Source organism: Trachemys scripta, chromosome 17, assembly GCF_013100865.1.
Source record: "Trachemys scripta elegans isolate TJP31775 chromosome 17, CAS_Tse_1.0, whole genome shotgun sequence".
Taxonomy (NCBI): Eukaryota; Metazoa; Chordata; order Testudines; family Emydidae; genus Trachemys; species Trachemys scripta.
In genome coordinates, this window is record NC_048314.1 from 15,266,226 (window position 1) to 15,291,223 (window position 24,998).

The following is a 24,998-nucleotide window of genomic DNA, read 5'->3' on the forward strand; positions in this document are numbered from 1 at the left end:
GCATCTGAAACAGATGTATTTGGTTCTATGGGAACTCTTAATACATAAATGGCCAAAGCACTTTTAGAATTTCGTATATATTAGGGCTGTTGATTAATCGCAGTTAACTCACACAATTAACTCAAAAAATTAAGTGATTAAAAAAATGAATCGCATTTTTAAACAATAAATACCAATAGAAATTTATTAAATATTTGTGGATTTTTTCTACATTTTCAAATATATTGATTTCAACTATAGTGCAGAATACAAAGTGTACAGTGCTCACTTCATATTCATTTTTATTACAAATATTTTCACTGTAAAAAACCAAATAGTATTTTAAAATTCACTCAGTACAAGTACTGTAGTGCAATCTCTTTAACATGAAAGTTGAACTTACAGATGTAGAATTATGTACAAAAAAAACCTGCATTCAAAAACAAAACAATGTAAAACTTTAGAGCCCACAAGTCCACTAGGTCCTACTTCTTGTTCAGCCAATTGCTCAGACAAATTAAGTTTGTTTACATTTATGGGAGATAATGCTGCCCACTTATTTACAACATCACCTGAAAGTGAAAACATGTGTTCGCAAGACACTTGTGTAGCAGGCATTGCAAGGTATTTACATGCCAGATATGCTAAACAATCATATGCCCCTTCATGCTTCGGCCACCATTCCAGAGGACGTGCTTCCATGCTGACGACGCTCATTTAAAAAAAAAAAATGCATTAATTAAATTTGTGACTGCATTCCTTGGGGAGAATTGTCGTCTCCTGCTCTGTTTTACCCGCATTCTGCCATATATTTCATGTAATAGCAGTCTGTGGTGATGACTCGGCACATATTCGTTATAAGAACTCTTTCACTGTAGATTTGACAAAATGCAAAGTTGTTACCAATGTAAAATTTCTAAAGATAACTACAGCACTCGACCCAAGGTAAGTGCCTTCCAAAATCTGAGAGGGGCGAGTTGTGGAGCATGCTTTCCGAAGTCTTAAAAGAACAACGCTCAGATGTGGAAACTACAGAACCCAAATCACCTAAAAAGAAAATCAATCTTCTGCTGGTGGCACCTGACTCAGATGATGAAAATGAACATGCGTCGGGCCGCTCTGCTTTGGATAGTTATCGAGGAGAACCCATCATCGGCATGGACGCATGTCCTCTGGAATGGTGGTTGAAGCATGAAGGGACATATGAGTCTTTACTGCATCTGGCACGTAAATACCTTGCAACGCTGGCAACAACAGTGCCATGAGAACGCCTGTTCTCACTTTCAGGTGGCATTGTAAACAAGAAGCAGGCAACATTAGCTCCTACAAATGTAAACAAACTTGTTTGTCTGAGCAATTGGCTGAACAAGAAGTAGGACTGAGTGGACTTGTAGGCTCTAAAGTTTTACATTGTTTTATTTTTGAATGCAGTTATTTTTTGTACATAATTCTACATTTGTAAGTTCAACTTTCATGCTAAAGAGATTGCACTACAGAACTTTGTGAATTAAAAAATACTTTTTCTTTTGTTTTTTACTGTGCAAATATTTGTAATCAAAAATAAATATAAAGTGAGCACTGTACACTTTGTATTCTGTTATAACTGAAATTGATATATTTGAGTGTGGAAAACACCCAAAAATATTTAAATAAATGGTATTCTAATGTTTAACAGTGCGATTAATCGCTATTAATTTTTTAAATCACTTGACAGCCCTTTTATTTATTTATATATATTTATATAATCGTCAGACCTTGTACTTGTAAATTTAAGCCCACCGTGAAGTTCTACCGGCAAATCATGAATGCCTCCAAATTTTGGTTAAGTGCTGTTAAATAACCTCAGCAGCACAAATTCAGCTTCTGTAATGAGCTTGCTGATTCATTGCAGTTCCTTTCAATTGCATTGTAAGTTCCTCATTCATATAGATGCTTCCTTATAGCAGGCATTGTTTGGTTTCCAAGCAGAACCTTTTAGAGGTGCTGTACTCTCTGGTGGATTTTGTACATGTAGACTTTGTCTGCATACAGTGGATAGAAATACAGATATTACTCTGTACTTTAATGGACTGCTGTGCTTGAAATCTGGTCTCTAGCTTTCTTAAAGTTGAATGTACTTTATTTGTCCTTGATCCCCTTGTATATCTTTGTGGTTTTACAGTCAAAATGTCCTTTTTAAAAAAATACTCTGCTGTGTAACACCATGCAAACAAAATGGAAATTGACTGTGCAGGGATAAAAAATAAGTGACCACATGCAAAAGCTGTAAAATTCACTGTCATCAAACTTGTAGGGATGGAAGGGGGGGAGGAAATAAATTTATTATTTCAGTGTTAGTAATCTTAGGTTTTACTTGTAGTAAGTAAATCTTAAACAGAAATATGATTATCCCAGTGAATGCCCTCTCTTTAACTGTAGGATGAGAAAATTGTATTACTGCAGCAAACTAGGAGCCCAGTCTAGTAAACCTCTTCACAGAACTCCCACTGAGTTTTAAATAGAGACATTTAAGACAAAGGTGGTCAATTTTTTGGTAGTCCATGATTTACAGATGTTTATAAATGATCCGCTCTCTCCCTACTAAGACTGTGTGGACCACATCCCTTCCCATCTACAACTGCATAATATCCCTGAGACCTCTTCAATAATCATGTCTATGGAAAAGTAATATTGGGAAAGTATGTTATATTTTTAATAATCAGTAGCTGGAAACAAGGATAGCCAGTGCTGTGTGACCAGCCAGTTTTCAGCACAGCACCAGTGGTCCATGGACCACAGTTTGGAAACATCAGCACAAAGGGGCTTTTCAGATGACTTTCATAACCATCCCTTCCAAAATCCAACACATGTTTAAACCCCTCTGGTAAGTATCAAAACAAAGCCAGTAGTAAAAAATAGCCTGGCTCATTGTTCTCTTTATGCTGCATGTTCATGGCTGGATGCAGTCCTCTCCACTACAGCTTCCCCACATAACTTTTTTGTGCTTTTTGCAAAATTACTTTTGTTCTTTCTTACTACTCTTGCATATTCTCTGAATCCAGTTTTCCAACAGCTGAATGTGGGAATGAACTGCCAGGGTCTAGGAAATCTTAACTCATACCTGTACGGTTCTGTAAATGACTGTCAGCACTGCTGAGTGATGAGAGTATGAAATTGTCTCTGCCACAAATGGTGGTAATGCATTGGTCATAAGTTCTGTTGCTTTTATAGCCTTTTCTGAGGGAAGAGATTTGTCATAGTATTGGAAAACACAGTGCATAAGTCCCCCTCTCTCCCCCCCCCCCCCCCCCCACACCCCCAAACTCTACAATTTAGAGCTACTAAAATTGGCTGCACTGACCTAGGCTGTGGGTCGGAAATGGAGCCTGAAACGGGTGATTTTCAGTTTCATTATTTCCTTTCTCTGCGAAGTAGTCTGAAATGGGTGCATGCTTTTCTTCACACACAGGGCTTGGACAGTGGGGGTCTAACTGAGAACTGGTAGCACAGTTGGGCAAAACTGGCTTTTTTGGCACGAATACCCACACTGTAACTTCTATTTAATTTACGTGCACTTACATAGCACCTCTCTTCAAAAGATCTAGAAGCTCTTTGCAGAGGTGGGTTATCTCCATTTTAGTGATGAGGAATGCGCACAGGAGGGGTGTAAATCGTAGAGTGCTCTAAAGTGTAGACCCCCTACTGACATGCTTGAAAAGATTCTTCATGCATGTGAACATATAGAGCTGTTTCAAACAGGACTACATCAACATGCATTAGGTGCCTTTAGAGCGTATCAGCAGGGCCTATACAGGGAATTAGAGTGCAACACTTTAAGTGCTCTGCCGCACTGTGTAGACAGGGACTGAGTTGCATAGATATACTGTCTTGGTTGCATGTAGTTGACAATAGAATCCAGCTCTCATGACTCAGTCCCCATATTCTATTGGCTGCTACTGTTGTGGTGCAAGAATATTTCTAACTAATGGCACAATTTAACCATTTTACAGCACAAAACACCTTTTTTAAAAATAAGGTTGCTTTTTCAAAGGAAGAGGGGAACTTGTCTAGTAGCAGCATTTTGAGTTTCAGAAATTGAAGATCAGACCCTGAACTTTGTCACCTCCATTTTAAGTCCAGTCAGGCCTTTGAGGAATTGTCTTGTATTCTTTAGTGACATAGGATTTAGAACCAGTGCTCAGCCTTCAGGTAGAGGACTGCTGTTATTCTGGGGCAAAGAGCGTTGGCAGGAGGAGATGGGGAAGAATCCTAGAGATATCTCCCACCCCCCCAAAATGTTTGTGACTTCATGTGGCAAAGCAAATATAATGTTTATAATAATATATGGAGATATATCTATCTCATAGAACTGGAAGGGACCCCGAAAAGTCATCGAGTCCAGCCCCCTGCCTTCACTAGCAGGACCAAGTACTGATTTTTTGCCCAAGATCCCTAGGTGGCCCCCCTCAAGGATTGAACTCACAACCCTGGGTTTAGCAGGCCAATACTCAAACCACTGAGCTAGCCCTCCCCCCTGAGATATTATTTGTATTAGAGTAGTGCCTAGAGATCCCAACCAAGATCATGGCCCCGTTTAAGTGCTGTACAAACACATAGTAGAGGATGATCCTTGTCTCAGAACTTCCAATCAAAATAGACTAGAACAAAGGGTGAAAGGTTATTATCTGCAAAACCGGGATGGGGAACTGAGACCAAGAGTCAGAAGGTTCTGTGACGGTCAGAATCCAATCTCCTCTTCCCTCATTTCAGTGATCCTTAAAGATGCAAATGTTTTATTTGCAGTAATGAGCACTTAAAAGGAATTGTAATAACACTTAATGAGTGGAAGAACGGCAGACCTCCCCTCTGGTTGCAGTTCTTTTAAGGCTTCGTTAGGAAGAAAACTAGTGACTGACTTGAGGAGGGAGAAGTATTTGGGGAAAAAATACACTTGAACTACCCCAAACACTCCTGCCCCTCTTCAATAAGAGTGTACTTCTCAAAATCCTAAAGTATAGTTTGCAACCTTATATTCCTCAGCTACCTCTTGTGATGCACTGCTGTGGTTTTATGGAAGAAAATATCCCTCACAAGAATAAGAGTATATATTCCCACCATGCACATTAATTTAGTGGGAGGCACTGCACTGTTTTATAGGGTGGAAAATAAAAAATAAAAATCTGCATTTGTTTTGAGTATCTGTTGGGCAGAATTCAGTTAAGGTGAAGACTGAAGCAGGATGTAAGTTATCAACCAGCAGGTGCCATTAACAGGAAATTGGGCTGATTTTATTCAGTCTTTTTCCTTATTTGCAGTAAAATGACTGCACTTACAGTTAAATTGTACTCAATAGATGTAAAAAAAGGGGGGGGGGAGAGACACATACGTGGCCTATCAGTGTTCAACCCTCTCCTTGCCATTAAGAAGAAGATGGTGCCTTCTGCCTAGAATATATCATCAGTTTGTAGTATTTCAGTGCATGCATTCTGCCCCAGACTTGCCTCTCTATTAGTCTGTCTTTCAGAGCAAAATGGGCATGTTTGAGAGAGAATGAAACTTCAGATTGTTGGAACCATGGGCTAATCAGTTTCTCATGGCAGGGTTGTCTTTTTTTGTGTGTGTGCATGCGCGCACGCGCTATGGTGTTTCTCAAACTTTCATGTTCTTGGGTAGGGAACAGGGAGAGTGCATGTACACAGAAGATGCAGGGAAGTCTTGTGCTTAGTCCATATAGGACTAGGAGGCAAGAAATCTACTCCTCTCTGTTAGAGACTTTGTGTAGGTGCCTTAACCTCTTTGTGCCCCCCCATTTCCCCTTAAGTAAAATGAGGATATCTACTTTACTTGCATGTTGAAAGGGTTAATTCGTTTGTAATGCGCTCAAAATGTTTGGATGGGAAGCTCTACGGATGTGCAGTACGTTATTTTCATGACTTAAATGAGCTCTTCTGCTTGTCAACAAAACAGTATGTCCCCAACGAGTACTTTCTTCCCAGTGTAATGTCTTGTTACAAAATGGAAGCTATTCTTAACTAGTGTAAAATTTAGGACAGGTGGAAGGGCTTATTGGGATACAGCTCTGTTTCTTAAATAGGCATATCCAGTTTGCTAAGAGAGATGCTGAAACAGATTGCGTTAGGGAAAATGCTAAAAGGAAATGTGAAACAGCAGCATTGGCAATAATGGGACTGCTCTTTCTGCCACCTTGTTGGAATAATGTGGAATTGTGATCCGTGGCTAGGACTCCTAGTGCTGTGGTAATACAAATAATGTCTCTTGCCCTATTGTAGCAAAAATATTTTTAAGGCAGCTTGAGGACAGGGTGGTGTGTTTCCGAATTTACTGTATAAACTTGTATCTTACTTGCTCAGCCGTTCTGTGTAATAGTACCATTATCAGTAAGAGCAAATATTCCCCATTACATCACCCAACTTTTCTACTGCAGTATTGATAACTATTAAATTAGGACATTTTATATTCAGAGTGAGCGTATGCAAAGGCAAATCTGAAGGAGTCAATAACACAGCAGTTGTCTTACCTCTGAGCTGAACAGTATAATAAAAATATATATATTCTGTCAATATCTTGGTCCAGGACCATTATCAAGATATTGACACAGAACAGAAATAAGGTATTGACTCTGCCTATTTTATTTATCTAAAGAGTGTGTCTGGTCACAGATTTTATGCATTTTCCTATTAGAGAGAGAGAAGGTGGATGAGGTAATAGCTCTTATTGGGCCAGCTTCTGTGGGCGAAAGACAAGCTTTTAAGCTTACACAGAGCTCGTCTTTCAGTTTGAGAATGGTACTCTGTGTCACAGCTAAATACAAGGAAGAACATGTTGCAAAAGATCATTTAAGGGGAGATGGGCAGTTGTTACCCCTGCAGTCAGGACAAAGAAGGGTTAGCGGGTCACAGATTCATAGATTCTAGGACTGGAAGGGACCTCGAGAGGTCGAGTCCAGTCCCCTGCCCGCATGGATTGTTGTAATGAGCTATAAATCCAGGGTCTTGAGTCCATGACTTGTAGTGTCTAGCAAAGTTATGAATGTAAGCTCCCAGGCTAGTCTTCTGAAGGTGTTGTGCAGGTTTCCTTTGAGGCCTGAGAGGTCAGATATGGAGTGATCATTCTGTGAAAAGTGTGTGCCTGCTGATGTGGTGGTGGTGTCTTTTTTTTTTTTTCCCTGAGGGTTCATTTGAGAGCATAGTGATTGTCTAATTTCACTCAGGTATTTACTATTGGGGCATTCAGTGCACTGGCCGAGGTATACCACATGTTATGGTAGGTATGTGAAGGACCTATGGATCTTGAAATGTATGTTGTGGGAGTATGTCTGCAACTTTTGCGTCTGTTATGACAGGGTATTGCTTCAAACAACCCTCCAGCCTCGCCGTGCTCATCAAAAGCAAGGTCTTCACAGTTCAGGACATACCAATTCAAAGCGGCATCAGACCCTGCCATAACAGATGCAAAACCTGCACTCCTCTCTGCTCCTGTGATGACCAATACCCCTCATAACCAACGTAATCAAAATGGTCTTCTAGTTGTTAGGAGCACATGGCCCATTTCTTAGTGTCTTTCACACAGGTGAAGTTCTATAGGAAGCTTTGCAGGATATTTTTCCTACTTTGCAGTGGGACCCTGTTAGGGATGTAAAATATTAACTGGTTAGCATTAGTCTAAATGGTTAACCCCGGGCCGGCTGGCCCGCCCGCCGACTCTAGCAGCCCTGCACTGGCTGGCCAGAGCGGCCCCAGTCCAAGCCATGCCGGCTGGCTGGAGCAGCCCCCCAGCTCTCCCCTTTAATCGTTAACCGTTTGAACAATAGAATTTTAATAGTTTAAATGGGTGAACTTTTTAAACAATATTTACATCCCTAGACCCTTTCAGAACCTTCCACCAACATAGGTGGAGTTATTAAGCCAGTGGGAGAGCTCTCTCCTGTTGACTTAAAGTGCCTTCACCAGACGCGCTAAAGCGGCACAGCTATAAATTTGTAGTGTAGATCTGCCTTGAGCACCTTTCCTGGCCGTGAAGAGCCCTGTGTACACTCTAAGCTAGTCTCTTTTCACCAACAGAAGCTGGTCCAATAAGATTACCTCCCCCACCCACCCACCTCTCTAATATCTTGGGACCAACATGGCTACAGCAATGCAAAAAATCCTCTCTTATATCTGAAGAATGTGAGGTGCATTGGTTTCCTTATTCTCATCATCTGAGTGACAACTTATCACCAAGAAGTTAGGAACAAAATATTTATTATCGCAGTTCAGATGGTATATGCTTGTTTCATCTGTTTTCACCATCTATGCCCCCCAGGCGTATGATGTAATCAAAATGGTCTTCTAGTTGTTAGGAACAAATGGCCCATTTCTTAGTGTGTTACCCACAGGTGAAGTCCTGTAGGAAGCTTTGCAGGATGTTTTCCTACTTTGCAGTGGGACCCTGTCTGTATTTGCACCATATTTTTAAGGTAACGGAGGAAAAATTAATCTATTGGCGGTGGTGGGAGGATGAAACAAATAGAAAAAACATTGTCTTGGTTGGGGGAGGTTAGTTGAGGAGGTGAGGGGTAATCCTAGATGAGCCACCAGCTGACAATGTAAGAGTGGCTGAAATGTGTGTATTCACTAGAAATGTGATAAAAGGATACAATGTGGGTGCCACAAGGTTACTTAACAGACCTATTCCTTTAACAGGTCTCCGTTTAAGTGGGCTCCATGGAGCACAGATAAGAGATACAGAGAGAAGTATGTGCAAGTGATCTCTAATGCTTCTGATTAAACTAAATCTCAAAATCTGTTTTGGCTTTTTGATTTTTTTTTTAATTTAATATCTACCAAAGTCTGCTTGATCTTTACATTGGGTTTAATTTGGGAAGGGGGAGGAGGTAAGTTACAGGGATTTGGGCTGGCAGGATTTTCTCCCATGACTCTCAGCATGGGGAGATACAGATCAATTTCCTTTCCTGTGTTCAGCTGGACACTGGATTGTAGACTGCGTTGATCAAGAAATCCCCTCCTGTTTCTTACCACATAACACATTCATTTCAGCCACTGAACCTAAATTACTGTTTTGCTTTGCTTTCTTTTTTCTGATGAAATGGTAAGAACTCTTTCTATAGGGATGAAGTTAGTTTATCCGTACTAATGCTTTGATTTTTTTCCCTTTTTCCTCTCTCTGCCACAGTAGGTAACCAGTTAGGGGCCCTGGTACATCAAAGGTAAGCAGTGGGTTATGTTTTATTATTTATTGATCAGTTCTAATTGTTTATTGATCCACCATCTGTACTAGAGTGCTAGGAAGTCAGAGGTTGAGAACGTGGAAAACTATAGGCTCTGTTTTTCTCCAGACTGCAGTTTTTGCCTACCCTTTCTGAGACTGTGCACGCTTCAAAAAAGAGCTCACATTTTTGTAAGGAAGGCTTGGATTTGGCTTCATCTAAATTTGTAGGACTGAGCATAAGAAAATGACCTTTTTTGGCAGTGGAAGAGGAGTCAGAAGTATTAAGCTGTCAATTGAGTTTTTCTCGTTTTGCTGGTAAAATACGACCCCTCGGATGACTCCTTACCAGGCATGGCATAGTGCGGCTCTAAAGAATGCCGTGTCTTAAGTCCTTCTTGGTTTTTAGAATCTTGCATTTCTGTCGAGAGTAGTGGTGATTTCACTTCAGAAGGTGCCTCTTGCTCAAAGCCCTGAAATTCCAGATGTGCTGATGGCAGCACACTACCATTCTAACCAATCCCTCTGTTTAAGGGCTCAGCAGAAAGGGCAAGGAATGGATAGGGATACTTGCAACCTCCCAGCACTTAGAAGTGGTACTATTACACTAAGGTGTAAGTGTGATGTTAGAACAGTTGGTAGACCCTTGCTGTGCCTGTTCCCTTTCCAAACAGAGGGCCTCATTCTTTAAGCTGTCAACTAGCACTCTTTCACCACCACTAATTCACTTGGAGTCCCTTTTTACAATATAGGATCGAACCATGGCATCACACTGCTGTCTGACACTAAAGGCGACCCATATTCTAACTCTGGTATGAGTGGGGACAATATAGTGCTGCAGTAGTAATCGTATTACAGATTAGGTCTTCAGTCATAAGTACTTATCTATGGCACAGCTGGGGAAAAGTTTAGAAATCCGTATTTTTATTCTTCCAATGGCTGTTAGAAAGCAAACTGTGTGATCTCGCAAGAGGCCTCGTTAGAAACTTCCTCCAAAGATATTTAATTGCTTTCAGGGGTGTCAAACAAATTGGATATTGTGCATGTTTCAATGTATGAAGAGTTGGGAAGTGTCTATCAAGATTCACTTGAATCAAGTGCTAATAAAAAAGGCAAATGCCATATGCATTGGGCTGTGTTTAACAGGAGTATCGTTTGGAAAACAAGCGAGGTAATTATTCTGCTCTATTCGACACTGATTAGGCCTCAGATGGAAAACTTTAGTTTTTGGCATCACATTTTAAGATAGGCAAATTGGAGTGTCCAGAGAGCAATAAACATGATAAAACATTTTGTGAAAATTAAGACCTAAGAGGAAGAGCTGAGAACTGCTTATGTTAATTCCAGAGAAGATCTAGACGAGGGGAGATATAATTGTCTACAAATGCATGAAGGGGTATTAGAGGTCAGAGGCCAGTTAGTCTCATGCAATAAGGACAGACCAAGAAATAATGGGCTTAAGCTGCATCATAGAAAATTGAGGTTCCATTTTAGAAAAAGATTTACTTACTTGAACAGCTATGCATTTGGAGCAAGAACAGCCAAAGGAGATATGGAATCAACTTCAGTGGAGCTAATCAAGGCTAGATTTAAAATATATCAGAGTTTAGGAATAACTAAACCCGTTCTTCCACGAAGAAGGGGGTAGAATAGATGACCCTCTAGGGGTCACTTCCAACCCAAATGGTTTTGATTATGGCTGAAGTGTTTATTTTTCTATACACAACTTTGTATTCTGTGGCTGACTTTTATGGGAGGACAAAGGTGGTCTACTAAACTGTTCTTTGCAGTGACTCTTTGAATCTCCATTTTTAGGACAGTAATAACAGAAGAATTCAAAGTGCCTGATAAAATGGTTGGATTTAGTAAGTATCCTAGATGTTTTTGTTTTAAATTCAGTTTCTGAATATACGTTCTGTTCAGGAACAGTGCTTATTGTGGTGGGTGAGGAATAAGGCACACAACTTCAATCAATGCCACTGTGAATTTACTGTCTGTGAAAAATCTTGCCTATTAATAACATCCCCCAGTAAGGGCAAATTAAACTGTCTCTGCCACAATGCCCTGCACTTAAAAACCCAGATATAAACTACCTGTTTGCTGGTAAGGGTTTTACAGTGATGAATATGGAATAGGGTTTTTTGGGGTGTGAGGTGGCAGGGAACACAGATTTCTGAAGATCTGCTGTTCTGGTAACTCTGGCTGTAACGACAGATTCCCCAGACCAAATTACATAATGGTTTGCCAAGAATGAATCCATTTGCCTGTCACCAGAACCAGTTACTGCATTTAAGTACACTATTGTCAGTGGGGTTGGGGGAAGAGGGAGGAGAGAAATAGTGTTTAAACACTTAAAGTGAAAGTTGAATTTTAAACAGATGCCTAGTGAGAAATAACTGGGGTGCACTTTCCTGCCCAGGTGGATTTCTCTCTCCTCTTTCTTCCTGATTGTCGTCGTCGTCGTCTTCTCTCTCTCTCTCGTTCACCTCACTCTTGCACCCTTGACGATGTTCTCATACCCTTCACCCTGATTCCTGTGTTCCTCCAGCTGTTCACTGTTTCTCCTTTCAAGGGAATCCTCCTGCTGTCATGACTAAAGAGTCATGCCACGGCATGTTCCATAACCTTCGGATTCCAGCATGCCATCTCTTCTGGTAAAGGAGCATCACCCCAAATGCTCTGCTTAGTGTGTGTGAAGAGTGAAAAGGGAAATAACAATCCATGTTTACTTACACACACAGACTGACCGGGTGTCCAACCTGAAGCTGAAATTGAAAACACTCTCTTCCTGGCTCAGTTCTTTATTCATTTGTTGGTTTCTTATAAAGGAGCGGCACTCTTTTCTTTCCTTTCCCCCTCTCCCCCCATGGCCTCCCACCCCAATCTCTTTTAGGGGCCAGGTGCTGGCCATTCAGAAGGTAGTTCTGTAGTTCCGTAAGAAGGAGGCCTGGGCAAAAAGTTGCTTCATGCCACACAGTAAGCGGGTGATAAAAGATTCAAGCTCAAACAGGTACTAGCATAAGCAAGTTCCACAGTGGAGGGCCCTCTACTGAGAGAATGTTGACCCAATCATGGCCTGCTAGACTTGGCTGACCTGCAGCTGTGTTCCATGTTCCTCTTTGGGAAGGGTGCATATGGCTGGCTGTGCATGTTCTCTCCCTGCTGTACAGTGTGGAACACAATCGTCATCCAGTGATGGAGGGGATCTAAGGGAGGCCAGCTTTCACTTTCAGCTTGAGGTCAGGCATGGCACTTCAATATAAAACCCAGGTGTATTAAAGTGTAGATCAAACCAGCGACATGCTCTTGAAGGAGGGACAGTGAATTATTAAAAATAAATAAATAAAGCAACACCCAAAATACCTGTGCTTTGGCTGCAAAATTATCAGGACAGTGTTCTTTTCAGACCTGAGATTCAGGTTGTCACAGGACAATAACCTTAAAACACCTTTCCTGGCCTGGCTCTGTTTAGTGACTTATTTTTACCTACCATGTATTCTCAGTTCAGTGTAAGACTTGTATTTACAAGGAAATACAATTACATTTTTTGCTGAATTCTAGTAATGGTTCTACCATGACATTGGCTTTCTGTGTACCAGAGTATGGAGGCCTGTTTTACAGTTTTGGAATATAGTCTCCCCTTTATTGCCAGTTGCAATGGAGTAAAGGGAGCAGATACTCTGCTCTTGGCTAGGACTACAGTAAATTGACACTTGTTGAACTTGTTTCAGTAATCGGCAGGGGCGGTGAACAGATCTCACGGATCCAGGCAGAGTCTGGCTGCAAAATTCAGATTGCTCCAGGTAAGAGCTAGTGTGTGTAGTGGAAGCAGGGCATGGCATTGAAATATGGCATGTCCAATAGACATGGAGACCTGGCTGTCCATCACATTCATGTGTGTTATCGCTGGTTACCAACTGATGCACAAGGGAATTCTGTTCTGGGACTGATCTCCATACCAGCACAGAAAACAGACCTGTTAGCTACTTCTGGGAGCAAAATGAGGGGGCCACCTCTAATCAAGAAGCAGATGCAACTTAAGTGTTAAATTATAGTCCATGTTGTTCCCTACAGAGATGGGAAATGCTCCTATTTAGGGCTGTCTTCCAGTGGCACTTCTTTGGAGACATCAGATGTGGATTGTATTTAATTGCTTAGTCTGCTCAGTTTTTGGAAACTGAAATTTCAAGAGGTCGGGAGTTGCTCCTGATAGGATCCATCTCAAACTAAAAAGGAGACTGTACCAGTCTGGTGCGGTATGCTGCGTATTCTTGCTTTATACTATTTTCTGTGAAGATAGTCGGTGTCTCTGCCCCCCCCCCCCATGGGAAAACAGAAGTGTGTTACTATATAGTTATTGCAAAATACTATCTTCTGGGTTTTTAATCTTAATTGGCAGGGAGAGATTTAAAAATAAAGGAAACATCCATTTTGTCTTTGAAATATGTTGCTCCTGGATATCTCTGAATTCTTATTAACATGCTCTATGTGCAAAGGGAACATTTTAGTGCTGCCCTTTGGTCACTGAAGCAGCTGACCAGTGTTTTTAATCCAATTGAATTGCATGTAACAACTTGTTTACTAGGAGTGTGACACTTAAAAGAAAGCTAATGTGGAATATATAGTTGTACTAAGTGTAGGAAAACACCATAATCATATCAGTCTAAGATGCCACAGGAGCAAGACTGAATACTCAAGCAGGAGTGAGTGTGCAGGGTGATTGAAGGATAAATAAAATACTTAGAAAATATTTGCTTTATTTCCAGATTCATAATTATAATGAATTGCAGCCAAGTGTTCAAATCAGGTATAGAACCTGATTGCTTCACACAAGAACTGTGTGTACTTTGAGGCTGCCCTTTGTTCTTGAGATTGGATGTCTCTAACCACCCTCTTATAACGTGCAATCCAGAAAGGATCATGTAGATTTTACTGCCACTTTTAACCATGAAAAAGCTAGTTCTGTAGGCTATGCCTTGGCTGCTTGTATCTGCCTGCTTGGCTGGCTATTGTTGGCGATTCAGGAGTTGTGAAATATCCAGTCCTTGTCATGTTCTCGTTCCCTTCACAGACAGCGGCGGGATGCCCGAGAGGCCCTGTGTGCTTACCGGAACACCAGAGAGCATTGAGTGAGTCTTGTTTTGTTCTTTTTTTCTCTCCTTTCCTTTCCTCTTCCTTACCACTGTGTTCTATCAGTGCTGCCATTTGGTTAGCCACAATCCGCAAATGTTGGCCTATAGAAGCTTTAGGGTCACCAGACTCTAGAGCCACTTGGTCCAACACTGAGATGTTTACTTATCAAAGGCTTTTCCAGTTCGTCTGCTGAACCCTCTGCAGAAATTCCCATGGAATTCCATTTCACAGGGTTGCTCTTCGGGCACTTAGGATGCAGTTGACTAACTGCAAGTTTCCAGGATACTAAATTAAGCCATTAAAGGTCACTCTTCTCCCCTCCGCCTTCCCACTGCTACTGAGATGGCCATCCTTCCAGTTGAAGAGGGGCTGCACAAGGCCCCCAGAGCCTGTCAGTTGCACTCCTGAATAAACTGGGGGTGTTGCTCCAGAGCAGAATGAGGCCCATCAGGATGCCTCCTCCATATAGCTGCCAGCTAGATGCGAAGGACTGAACTGAATATTTGAACTCTGGTCCCTGCATGGTAGACACACATTTGGCAATCCAGCAGGGGTTTCTATTCTGTAGGCCTATAGAAAATTTAGGGACAGTGTTTCCTCCCTCCCCCTTCCCAGGAGCTGAGTTTGAGACTCTCACAAACCAGTTGAGGACCTCCTGCTGGGACTGGATCCAGGATCCTCAGGCTTACAGGAACACACTTAACATATGGAGCTGCTCTTTCTCTCCCCAACCTTTGGGTAGGTGGGTTTTTTAAAATCCATCTGGAAATCGTTGAGTTGCATTTTGATAAAAATATGTAGGCACAAAGACGGTCTCTCTCAAGAGAAGACTCACTAGTCTTCCGTTCCTATGAGATCTAAGGGTGCTTAAGTCCCCTCACTCTACCATAATTCTGCAGGCATTGAACCAGAATAAGTGTAATTGGCAAGCACATATTATAGGGCAAACAATATGGTTTTGCTGGTATTGAGGCATTTTTTTCTTCTAGCGAAGAATATTTCAGAACAAGAGCAAAATACTAAAAAGCTGTAATGCCTGATGAGACACTTGGGAAAATGGGTAAGAGCAGATCTTAACACCTACAGTTCTGAAATATGCAGCTAAACACATACTCCTATCCAAGGCTGTCTCAAGTGATCCCACTTCTTTAGACTTGTGAAGCTGAATGAGGAAGAAGGCTCAATAACAGGGCAATATTCCTAATAGGTTTTTTTTTTAAACAACCACCTATTATCTTAAGTATTCATAAAACCCTTAAATTTTGAATAAAATTATGTTTTAATGGAAACAGTAAGGAAGACCATTGAAACAGAGGACAGATGATGCTCTGTGTTTGTGTGCCCTCTGTTTTAATTTCTCCCTTACTTTTTCCATCAAAAAAATTAACTTAAGGGCTTTATGAATACTTGATTGATTTTGTGCCTTTTTTTTTTTTTTTTATTAAAACAACCAAGAACACAGCTGTTAATTTCAAATCTGAAATCTACTTCTGGAAATTTGAGCTCCTGCCTTGCTTCCTGATTGAGGCCTGAGGTTGGAGTGATTCTCTGCTGTTGGACGCAGGCCATCGGACCCCCCCCAACCCCCTGAGTTGACACTCCCAGGGGAATTCATCCAAAGGGGACAATTCCCTCAGAGTCCTGATGTACATGGGATGGTTGGATGCTAAGTGGAGGAGAGAGGAGGAACAGCACCCAAGTGCAAATGGCTGACTGCTGACCTAGCTTCAGCCTCTTGAGTGAAGGGAAGGGGCAGGTAGATGGCAGCAATTAACATGAAGATGGAAAGCCACTGCCAGTCAGCTCAGCCATTATAAAGCTGCCAGGGAGCGATCTCCTGGCCTTGTCATCCGCCTGCTTTCACAAGCAGCACTTAATCTCCTGCCCTCGCTGCTACATGAGGTCCCTGCCCCATTTTTTGTACAACCTTAGCAGCCCCAGCTAGGATGGGAGGCTGCAAGCAAACCCTGCCAGTGTTGCTGGGGGAGAGTAGGCCGAGAAGAAGGGATTCACCTGTGGCTCTGTGTCATATCAGAGGGTGGTGGTCTAACCTGCTGTTACTGTATCAGAGCAGCACTCCTCGCCTGCCTCAGTCAGGAAGTGAGGTTGTGGTTGCGATTTACAAAGATTTATATTAACAGTACCACTTCAAATGTGGTACACCCCAGCTGTGGTGAAGCCAATGCTTTAAAAATGTGTAAGCATCAAAGGTGTCAAGATGCACTCCTTCCTCCCTTTTCCACTTTTTAGAAATCAAAGTGCCGATAGGTGTTGTGAAGGGGAATTGGTGTTCCAAAGCATAAAAGCCATTGTGCTAACCATGGTTTTTTTCTCATCTCTTCACTTCTCCTCTCCCCAAATGTCTCACATTCCAGTGGTTTCTTGGGCAGATGAAACAGTGTTGTCTAATGGTCATTTTCCTTGCTTCTTTTCAAAGACAAGCGAAGAGGCTATTGGGGCAGATAGTGGATCGCTGTCGGAATGGCCCTGGCTTTCACAACGATGTTGATGGCAACAGTACGATCCAGGAGATTCTGATCCCGGCATCCAAAGTGGGTCTAGTCATTGGCAAAGGAGGCGAAACAATAAAACAGTTACAGGTGTGCAAGATGTTTTTACTTCAAGGAACTTTGCTAGGGGAAAGTTCCTCTAGATTAAGGGTTCCCAAACGGTAGTACACGTACCACCGTAGTATGTGAGCTTGGCGTTCCATCCATTCACTTCACAACAACTTAAGAAGGTGGTATGTGACCCAATAGAGATCAAGAAAGCGTGCTTTAAAATAAAGAGCCTCTAGTGCCTGCTGTAGGAGGTTAATGTTAGACTTTCACCTTCAGAGATCTGGGTTCAAATCCAGCCCTGAGTTACAAAAGGAATGATCTTGTCCTCAGTTGAGCTCCTAGTGGATGTTTGTCTGCATCATAAGAGAAGCACCCAGCTGTGGCAAGATGTATGTGCTGTTTAGGAAGGGCCCTCATCTGGCATAGCAAAGGGTGTCCCAGGTCAGTATTCAGGTGCCTTGGTGAAGCTGCTTAATGCCTGCTGTGCTGTTCCCCAGGATATGTTTCATCAAATTCATTACTTTTGTAGGTGAAGTTGGTATTTAATCTCCTCTTCTCTCCCTCTACTCCCATGAACACATCTGTGTGTAAATCAGTGTTCCTGGATATATTTTTTTTTCTCTGTCTATCTTGGTATACTTTACAAATCTTTCAAGGCTATAAAGGGCTTCAGAAATACATTTATGCCAAGATAGTAATTGTGATTTTTGTTGAGAGCTTTAATTTTGGCTGTATCATCCAAAGGTATCTGGCACACTGTGTAATTGTGTGTTTAGAGAGGTTCTTATCTCACTGTTACGCCTGGATGGAAAGACAAAAGTTGGATTTTCTCTTTGCAGTGGTCTCTGCACTAGAATGGGGTATGGTGAGAAGCGCGCCCCCTTGCAGTCCTGTGCTCAGGCTGTAGAGCAGTTGTGGTCTTTTGTAAAGCCGAGTATCATAGATTGCTTAAAAAATAGCATGCTGGAAGGCTGCTGATCTGACCCATATAAATGTTAGGTGTCCAAACTTTGGTCACTAACTGTGACCATGCTTATTCAAGGGACCATGCTTATTCAAGTGTTGTGTGGCTTTTGCAGGAGCGAACAGGTGTGAAAATGGTTATGATCCAAGATGGCCCATTACCGACGGGAGCAGATAAACCTCTCCGTATTACTGGAGATGCTTTTAAAGTACAGGTATGGAGTAAAAACACTTCATGTGATTCTGCGTAATTGTACTAACAGAACCATTAGACGCTGGAATTGTTGATGGTGTTTGTGAGCATGTAGCGGAGTTAAATAAAGCTGTAGATGCTTTGTTAGAAAACGATGGCTGCTGTTCATTCTAAACGTCTACTGATGAAGGTCCTGGCACCCATGCTATAGATAAGACTCTAGTGTAACCAGAATGTTTAATATCTCAGACAGCCAGTTAACACTTGTAATCTGAAAGCAGAACAACTCATGGCACCAAAGCTTAAGCGTATTCAGTATTTATATTGCAGTTGCATCCAGGGCCTCTATTGTGCTAAGTACTTAAAACGTATAGTTGTGACTTCAGAGCTTGATCCCATGATCCAACCGGAGGTGGTAGGATGCTTCGTAGTGGATTTTTAGTCTACCAGTTATAGCAATTTGTGCTTATGAGGTGCCTTACTAGAGCCTGGCACACTAATCTAAATTTAGACAACTCTCAATACATTAAAAGGCTGGTACAGCAGTTTGTTGCACCAGGTAGCACCCAACAGCTAAAGTTAAATTTTCAGTTCCTGCCCAAGCATAGGAACAATGGGTGAGATCTTTCAGAAGTGTTCGGCACCCAGCTCCTATTGATTTTCTGTGGGAGCTGAGTGTCTGGTTGCCTTTAGAAACACCTGCAATGATAGGGTGTTTCAAGTCTTTCCTGAAGAACACTAATATCCTTTCCTATACTCCTAGCTGTATCTAGCTAGTAACACAGCTTTCAATTTTATGAATGATGATTCATAAACTAGCATTACAAAAGTGTAGATCCGTAAGACAAGTTTAAAAGCACTCTTACATTTTCAACCAAACTGCGTCTCGCCTGTCACTTACACTCTCTAGACTGCCCCTCTGTCTTGCTGGATGTGCTTCAGCATATTTTCCATGTTCTTCCTGAGCAGTAAATCCCATGCAAATCAGAATTAAGGGATCTTGGACTGTAAACCCTTCAGGACAGGGATTGGCTGGTTGCACAGCACCTAACAGACTCTGGATGCTACAGTAGTTGCACTTGGCAGATAATTTTGAAAATGGCACTTTTATTAAATCATGACAATAACTTGATTTCTTTCCATGTCAACCTTTTTTGTGATAGCTACTTCAGAAAAAGGGTTTGAGTTCTGTTCAGCGGGAAGGGTCTTAAGGAAATTAAAGTCCCAGTTAAGATTATATTTTAGAAACAAATGTCCATGTTTTTTGAAAGACACTTTAAACAATTGCACATGGGGATCTTCCTTCTAAAAAGCTATCAAATTGCTAATGAGGAAGGAGGATGCAATACAAAACAGATCTCCATTAAAATGGTGAAAGAAATCCCAAGTGAAGGAATTTCAGTCTGCTTAATATAAGAAGCAATTCTGCTTGATGCCACCTAATCATTGAGGCCCTGAGCACCAAGATGGGAAGTGGGATAGACATGAGTTAAAAGGTAACCATAATTTTTTTCCCCACAGCAAGCCAGGGAAATGGTACTGGAGATCATCCGAGAGAAAGATCAGGCAGATTTCCGAGGCGTACGAAGTGATTTCAGCTCTAGAATGGGAGGAGGCAGCATAGAGGTCTGTTCTTTTCACAAGTGCTATGGTTACCTCTCCAGGGTGAGGGATGGAGACCATTTAACGTCAAACATTGCCAGTGAGATTTATTTCCTTCACAATGCTCCCTGCCTTTAAATATATCGCACCCATCCACCAGAAGAGGCTCACCAGCTTTCCAGAGAGGGCATTTGTTTGGGCTTGCGGTGGCACTTCCATCTCTTCCAAAATTGTTTTTTGGAAGTGCCGTTCTTGTAACGTAGAGGCCTAATTTTGCTAGGGGAAGGGATTTATGGCCAGTGGAAATAATAAGGATTGAAAATTACCCATACGCTTGTGCTTAAGAGGGATAAGACATTATCCCTGGAGCTTCTTCATTTGGCCTGGCATGGTACATAAGCAGGATGAATACTCCTCTTGTCAAACTAGTAGAATATATGCCAGTTCTGAGTTTTCACACTGCTTTTCTTTTCCCATCAGGTCTCTGTGCCCAGGTTTGCTGTTGGAATTGTAATAGGAAGAAATGGAGAAATGATCAAAAAGATTCAGAATGATGCTGGCGTTAGGATTCAGTTTAAACCAGGTTTGTGTGAGAACAAAGGTCTGTTGCTTTCTGATCACTGTGCGAAACAGGGACTGCCCAGTTTTATTGCTTAGTGCATATCGACAGCAGCTAGTTTTGTCTGCTTGTAGTTACTTAGGCTGTGTCTACACTGCACTTCGATCGGTAAAACTTTTGTCAGTCACGGGGTGTGGAAAAAAACACACCCCATCCAACAGAAGTTTTACCAACGAAAAGCGCTGGTGTGGACAGCACTTTTTTTTTTTTTTGTGTGTGCGCTTTTATTTTGCTGGCAGGAGAGCTCTCTTGCCAGCAAAGAGCGACTACACTGGAGACCTTACAGCGGCACAGTAGATAGTGTCCCTTTCTAACACCAGTTTAAAATGACATGCCACCTCCTTGGTTCCTCATGCAGTTTTTACAGAGGTTTTCTGCTTGTTGCCTGCGAGACTGGAAAGAAATTGTATACACCTCATTTTCAAAACGTTAGACATTATGGCAGCAATGTCTTGGTCTTGTACCTAACTGATAAAAAGAATTGGATTATGGAAAAACCTTCTTTCCTGGCTTTAAAGTACTCCAGGATATTCCTGGTCTTTAGGGATCAGGACTTGACGAATTCAAATAATTTCCTCTGGATCACTTGGCTACCTTTAGCCTATTAAGAATATAGCAATCTCTTTCAAGGTTTATCATGTTGCATGTGAAAGTGTTACCTTTCCACTATTAGACTCTTCTCAGATAATCAGCATGGGTTCCTAGGTGGGTTGGGGGAAGGGCCGAAGGTAGAGGAGAAAGATGGCAGGTCTAACACAACAGATCTACCTATGGGAAAACACTGGCTATAGCCATATTGGAGAGAAGCTTCATTTGGTGGGTGGGCCTTTTCCCCTTTTTAATTAAGTCTTTGTCACCTCTCCCTCCACAGATGATGGGATTAGTCCTGAAAGAGTCGCGCAGGTCATGGGGCTTCCTGATCGGTGTCAGCACGCAGCTCATATCATCAATGAGCTTATTCTCACAGCACAGGTGGGTTCCGCAGACACCCATGAGGCAAACACCTATATTAATAGAGAATGGGAAAGGTAGTTATGGGAAGTACATAGTAAACATGGTGGTATGGCTATAGGCCACCCTCTAAGAAGGAAGAGAGGGTATTGAGTAGGCAACTGTGTTCTCTTTTCAGGAGGCCGTTTATGCTGCTACCCATTAGTGCTGTAGTGTCACTTTCATAAAGTGTTTTGCTATCCTTGGTGCCACTTAACCATGTGCTGGTTCGACTATGGAAGGTCTCTCAAGCACATCCATTTAGTTCTCGGATAGCTTAATATTGTCGGCTTCCTAATTGTACATTTTTAGTATACTAAGAAAATGGTGAATAATATACTGCTTATTTACGTAGATAATTAACAACATTTTGCTCATGATTTGCATCAAGCTGCATTAGGATGGTAACTGGAATTTAAAAATAGAAAACCGCATTATAACATTTATATTAAACAAAATAACCTTCAACGTCTTGGATACAAACGGTTCTCGTATCAAGACATGTTTCACATTTACACCTAAATGATCCGCAGCACAACAGCGATCTTTCTGTGGTTTGTCCAAGGCTATGGAAATAGGCTTCAGTGTATTCAGCGAATCTTCTACATTTCTCTTTAGTCTGTTGACTGCTTTGGCTGTGATAGTTCATCTATTTTGTCACTATTTTCTTCACAAATTCTCATTAGAATAGACCAGTTCTTACTAAATAGATCAAAACAGTCAATCACTGAATTCCGTCGTTTCATCGCAGGGGAGAATTTGTTTGGATCCTCCTGTTCTTTTCAGTGAACCTGAAGCAAGCTGGTGGTTATGAAAATATTTTGCAATTTCAGCAAGATTTTTTCTTTATTCCTGGAGTTGTACTTAACTCTTCAAATGAGCACTGCATCCAAACAAATACTGCGCCCATATTTTACAAGTTTCAGGTTCCCTTCATTATCCTCTAGATTTCTCCTCCTCTTTCCTACATTTGCAGCATTGTCTGTGACAAAGCTATGCATTTGACACTTTAATTTTAGTTCAGTGTGTTATAGTTTTAAGTATTCTGCTGTATGGGCATTTCCTGGTGTATTAATAGTTTCTGTAGGATAGACAACCCCATCTTCTTCTTTTGTCTCACAAACACACATTACTGGATCATTGTGTACATTCTTCCACGCATCAAGACTCAGATTGACAAATGTTCCATCAATGTTTTTTTGCAAGCTCTTCAATTTACTTCTCGTATACTGTATCCAGCAATGTCTGCTCTGCTGGGTGGAGTGTAGCCTGATCGTAATGATTGAACCAAGTCAATGAAGTGTTTGTTCTGAACAAGTGGAAAGGGAGAATTCTTTTGCATAAATGAATCAAGACGTCTTTTCATCTGTGGAGTCTTGCTTGAATTTACAGGGCCTGATTATGAACTCAGCTGTGGTTTCACTGGATGATGAAGAAAAAGACTGTAAATGAAAGACTTCCTCCTCCGGCAGCTGTTTGTACCACCTGTTTAAAAGCTATAAAACTGGGTTTAGAATAAATTAGAGAGAAAATAAATCATGAGGATTGTCTAAATCTATTTAAACCCTTATCTCTAGCAACACACCGAACTGGTTTGGGGTGGGGGAACACGAAGACGGACATTTTTTTTAAAATGTTGACGTTTATACCTAAAATCTTTACTTTTAAATAGGAAATCTTCACCTGGGATGTTTGATTATATTGAGCAATAAAAAATGTCAGATGTCCAGCAAAAAGTAATTGATAAATACTCCCACAACAAACTCACATGCCAATTATCTTTTGAACACACATTTTGAAATTCACAAGTAATCTCTCCCCCAAAAAACACATTTATGACCGTAGTCTAAGTTATCATTTACTAGCATAGTAAGATAGGGTAGGCTGTCCATAAGAATGGTGAAAAATTAGTCAGATGGTTCAGACACATCCACCTCATCTTCAAAGACTTTGCCTTTTGAGGAGCACTTTTCATAATGTTTCATTCTGACCACCAGGCCTTGCATCTCTTTGTTGCACTGTTTACATTTGGTATGTGTTCCTTTTTTTTACCCAGAGGTCCAAGAATTTCTTGAAAATATTCCCAAATAGGGTCTTTTGTACAAGCTGCAGCCATGACAGGTGTTTTCTCCAGTTCCCTAGTGTTGAAATCAACCCTAGCGGCTGCACTCCGATTCCCACAGTGTCCTGCTTTGACACCAGTCTTGCTCCTTTCTGGTTGCACACTCTGTTCCTTCTCCCTTGTTACATAACTCCCCCACCAGTACCTGCAGAAAACACAAGAAGTAATCACGCTCCGAGCCTTCTGCTCGCGTAACCCATGTGCCTTTTAGATTTTATTTGTTTAGCAGCAGAGGGAAGCAGCTGAGAAATTAATGGATTTCTGTTTTTTGTATCTCTGTGTACACCTGCAAGGAGACAGAGCAAGGCCATTTACTTGAAGTACCCAAAACCATCCAGAAGCAAGGACTGGTAGTTACTGGACAGATCAGTATCTTTCCATGAGCTGGAGAGCAAGTATCCATGGTGGGTGGAGTCATAAATATTTTTAATTTGAGATTTGAACCTATCAGAGCTCGGATAGGGAGAAGCTATAAAATAGGAGTATGAGACCACCCAGATGGGCTCAGTGGATGAGCCTGATGCAGGGCCGGCTCCAAGCAGGTGCTTGGGGCGGCCACTCCGGAGAGGGGCGGCACGTCCAGTTGTTCTGTGGCAATTCAGCGGACGGTCCCTCACTCCTGCTCGGAGCGAAGGACCTCCCCCTGAATTGCCGCCACAGATCATGATCGCGGCTTTTTTTTTGTTTGTTTGGCTGCTTGGGGCAGCCAAAACCCAGGAGCTGGCCCTGGCCTGATGAGATACACGATGGTGTCTTCTGGAGTCAGAGGTAGGGTTCCAATGCCTGTGGTGACTTTGCCAGTCTCTTGCACCCAGTAGCATAGCCTCTGGGCACCCCACAGGATCAGGCCATTAATATAACACATGGCCTGCTGTGCTAAAGCTTGACCTCAAAAGTTAGATGTTTTTCCCCTAATTGCTTTTTATATAGAAAAGCAGCCTTGAACTCAGTTTTTTTTAAATAAACTCATGGATTCAGCATATTTATTTTATATTTAAACATTTTAAGAGATTATAAGTTTAGGCCTTAATATTTCGTTTACATTCAGATTTCATTTTAAACGGGTTTATTTTTAAAAAGAAAAATGTAATTAGTGTTTAAATAACCAAATCTGATTTAAAATTTAAAAAATCCAATTTTCACTTTTTCCAAAAAAAAAAAAAAAATCAATTTGTATCTATCCTGATTGGGGGGAAATTCTGGACTTGAGGGTTGGGGTTAGCATGGAAAAGCTTGCCTCTACCACAGTGCTTGATAAGGGTGAGAAGTGCTCAGAACGGCAGAACACGAACTGAGCGCACAAAGAGCTCTTTGCTTCCTGGATCTTTTCTGCAGGTTCTAGCTAATGGATCTGTACCCTGGATACCCATCCTTGTGCTGTTCTGAAAAGGCTCTAGGGCTGGAAAGCTCCACTGATCTTTCTGGAAGGCCGTGGGGGAAAAAACAGCCTTTTGTGGCTCTTCCCAGTGCTGTTTGAAAACCTCTTTACATACATGGGCAAATCCTTTCCTCAGCCACTTAATCTTTGCACCCTCTCTGACATTGGCCTGTGACAGCAGAGGGCTTTTACTTTGCAGATAAAGCATTTGGATTCTTTTATCCTGACCTAACACTTCTTTGAATTTGGACAAC

General features: G+C 41.6%; 1 protein-coding gene across 12 annotated transcripts in view; it reads left to right on the forward strand.

The window, feature by feature from the left end:
• FUBP3 (far upstream element binding protein 3) overlaps window positions 1–24,998 on the forward strand; it is a 56,830-nt gene that overhangs the window by 13,179 nt on the left and 18,653 nt on the right. For 5 of the 12 annotated variants that reach the window (XM_034793532.1, XM_034793541.1, XM_034793540.1 and 2 more), the window contains exons 3-12: window positions 8,661–8,711; window positions 9,151–9,184; window positions 10,999–11,048; window positions 12,915–12,986; window positions 14,255–14,312; window positions 16,754–16,916; window positions 17,957–18,055; window positions 19,555–19,659; window positions 20,116–20,218; window positions 21,126–21,226. In XM_034793532.1, the coding sequence (XP_034649423.1) occupies window positions 8,661–8,711; window positions 9,151–9,184; window positions 10,999–11,048; window positions 12,915–12,986; window positions 14,255–14,312; window positions 16,754–16,916; window positions 17,957–18,055; window positions 19,555–19,659; window positions 20,116–20,218; window positions 21,126–21,226 (836 nt within the window). The remainder of the gene's footprint in view (window positions 1–8,660; window positions 8,712–9,150; window positions 9,185–10,998; window positions 11,049–12,914; window positions 12,987–14,254; window positions 14,313–16,753; window positions 16,917–17,956; window positions 18,056–19,554; window positions 19,660–20,115; window positions 20,219–21,125; window positions 21,227–24,998) is intronic. The other 7 variants (XM_034793537.1, XM_034793542.1, XM_034793544.1 and 4 more) reach the window with 3 other exon arrangements.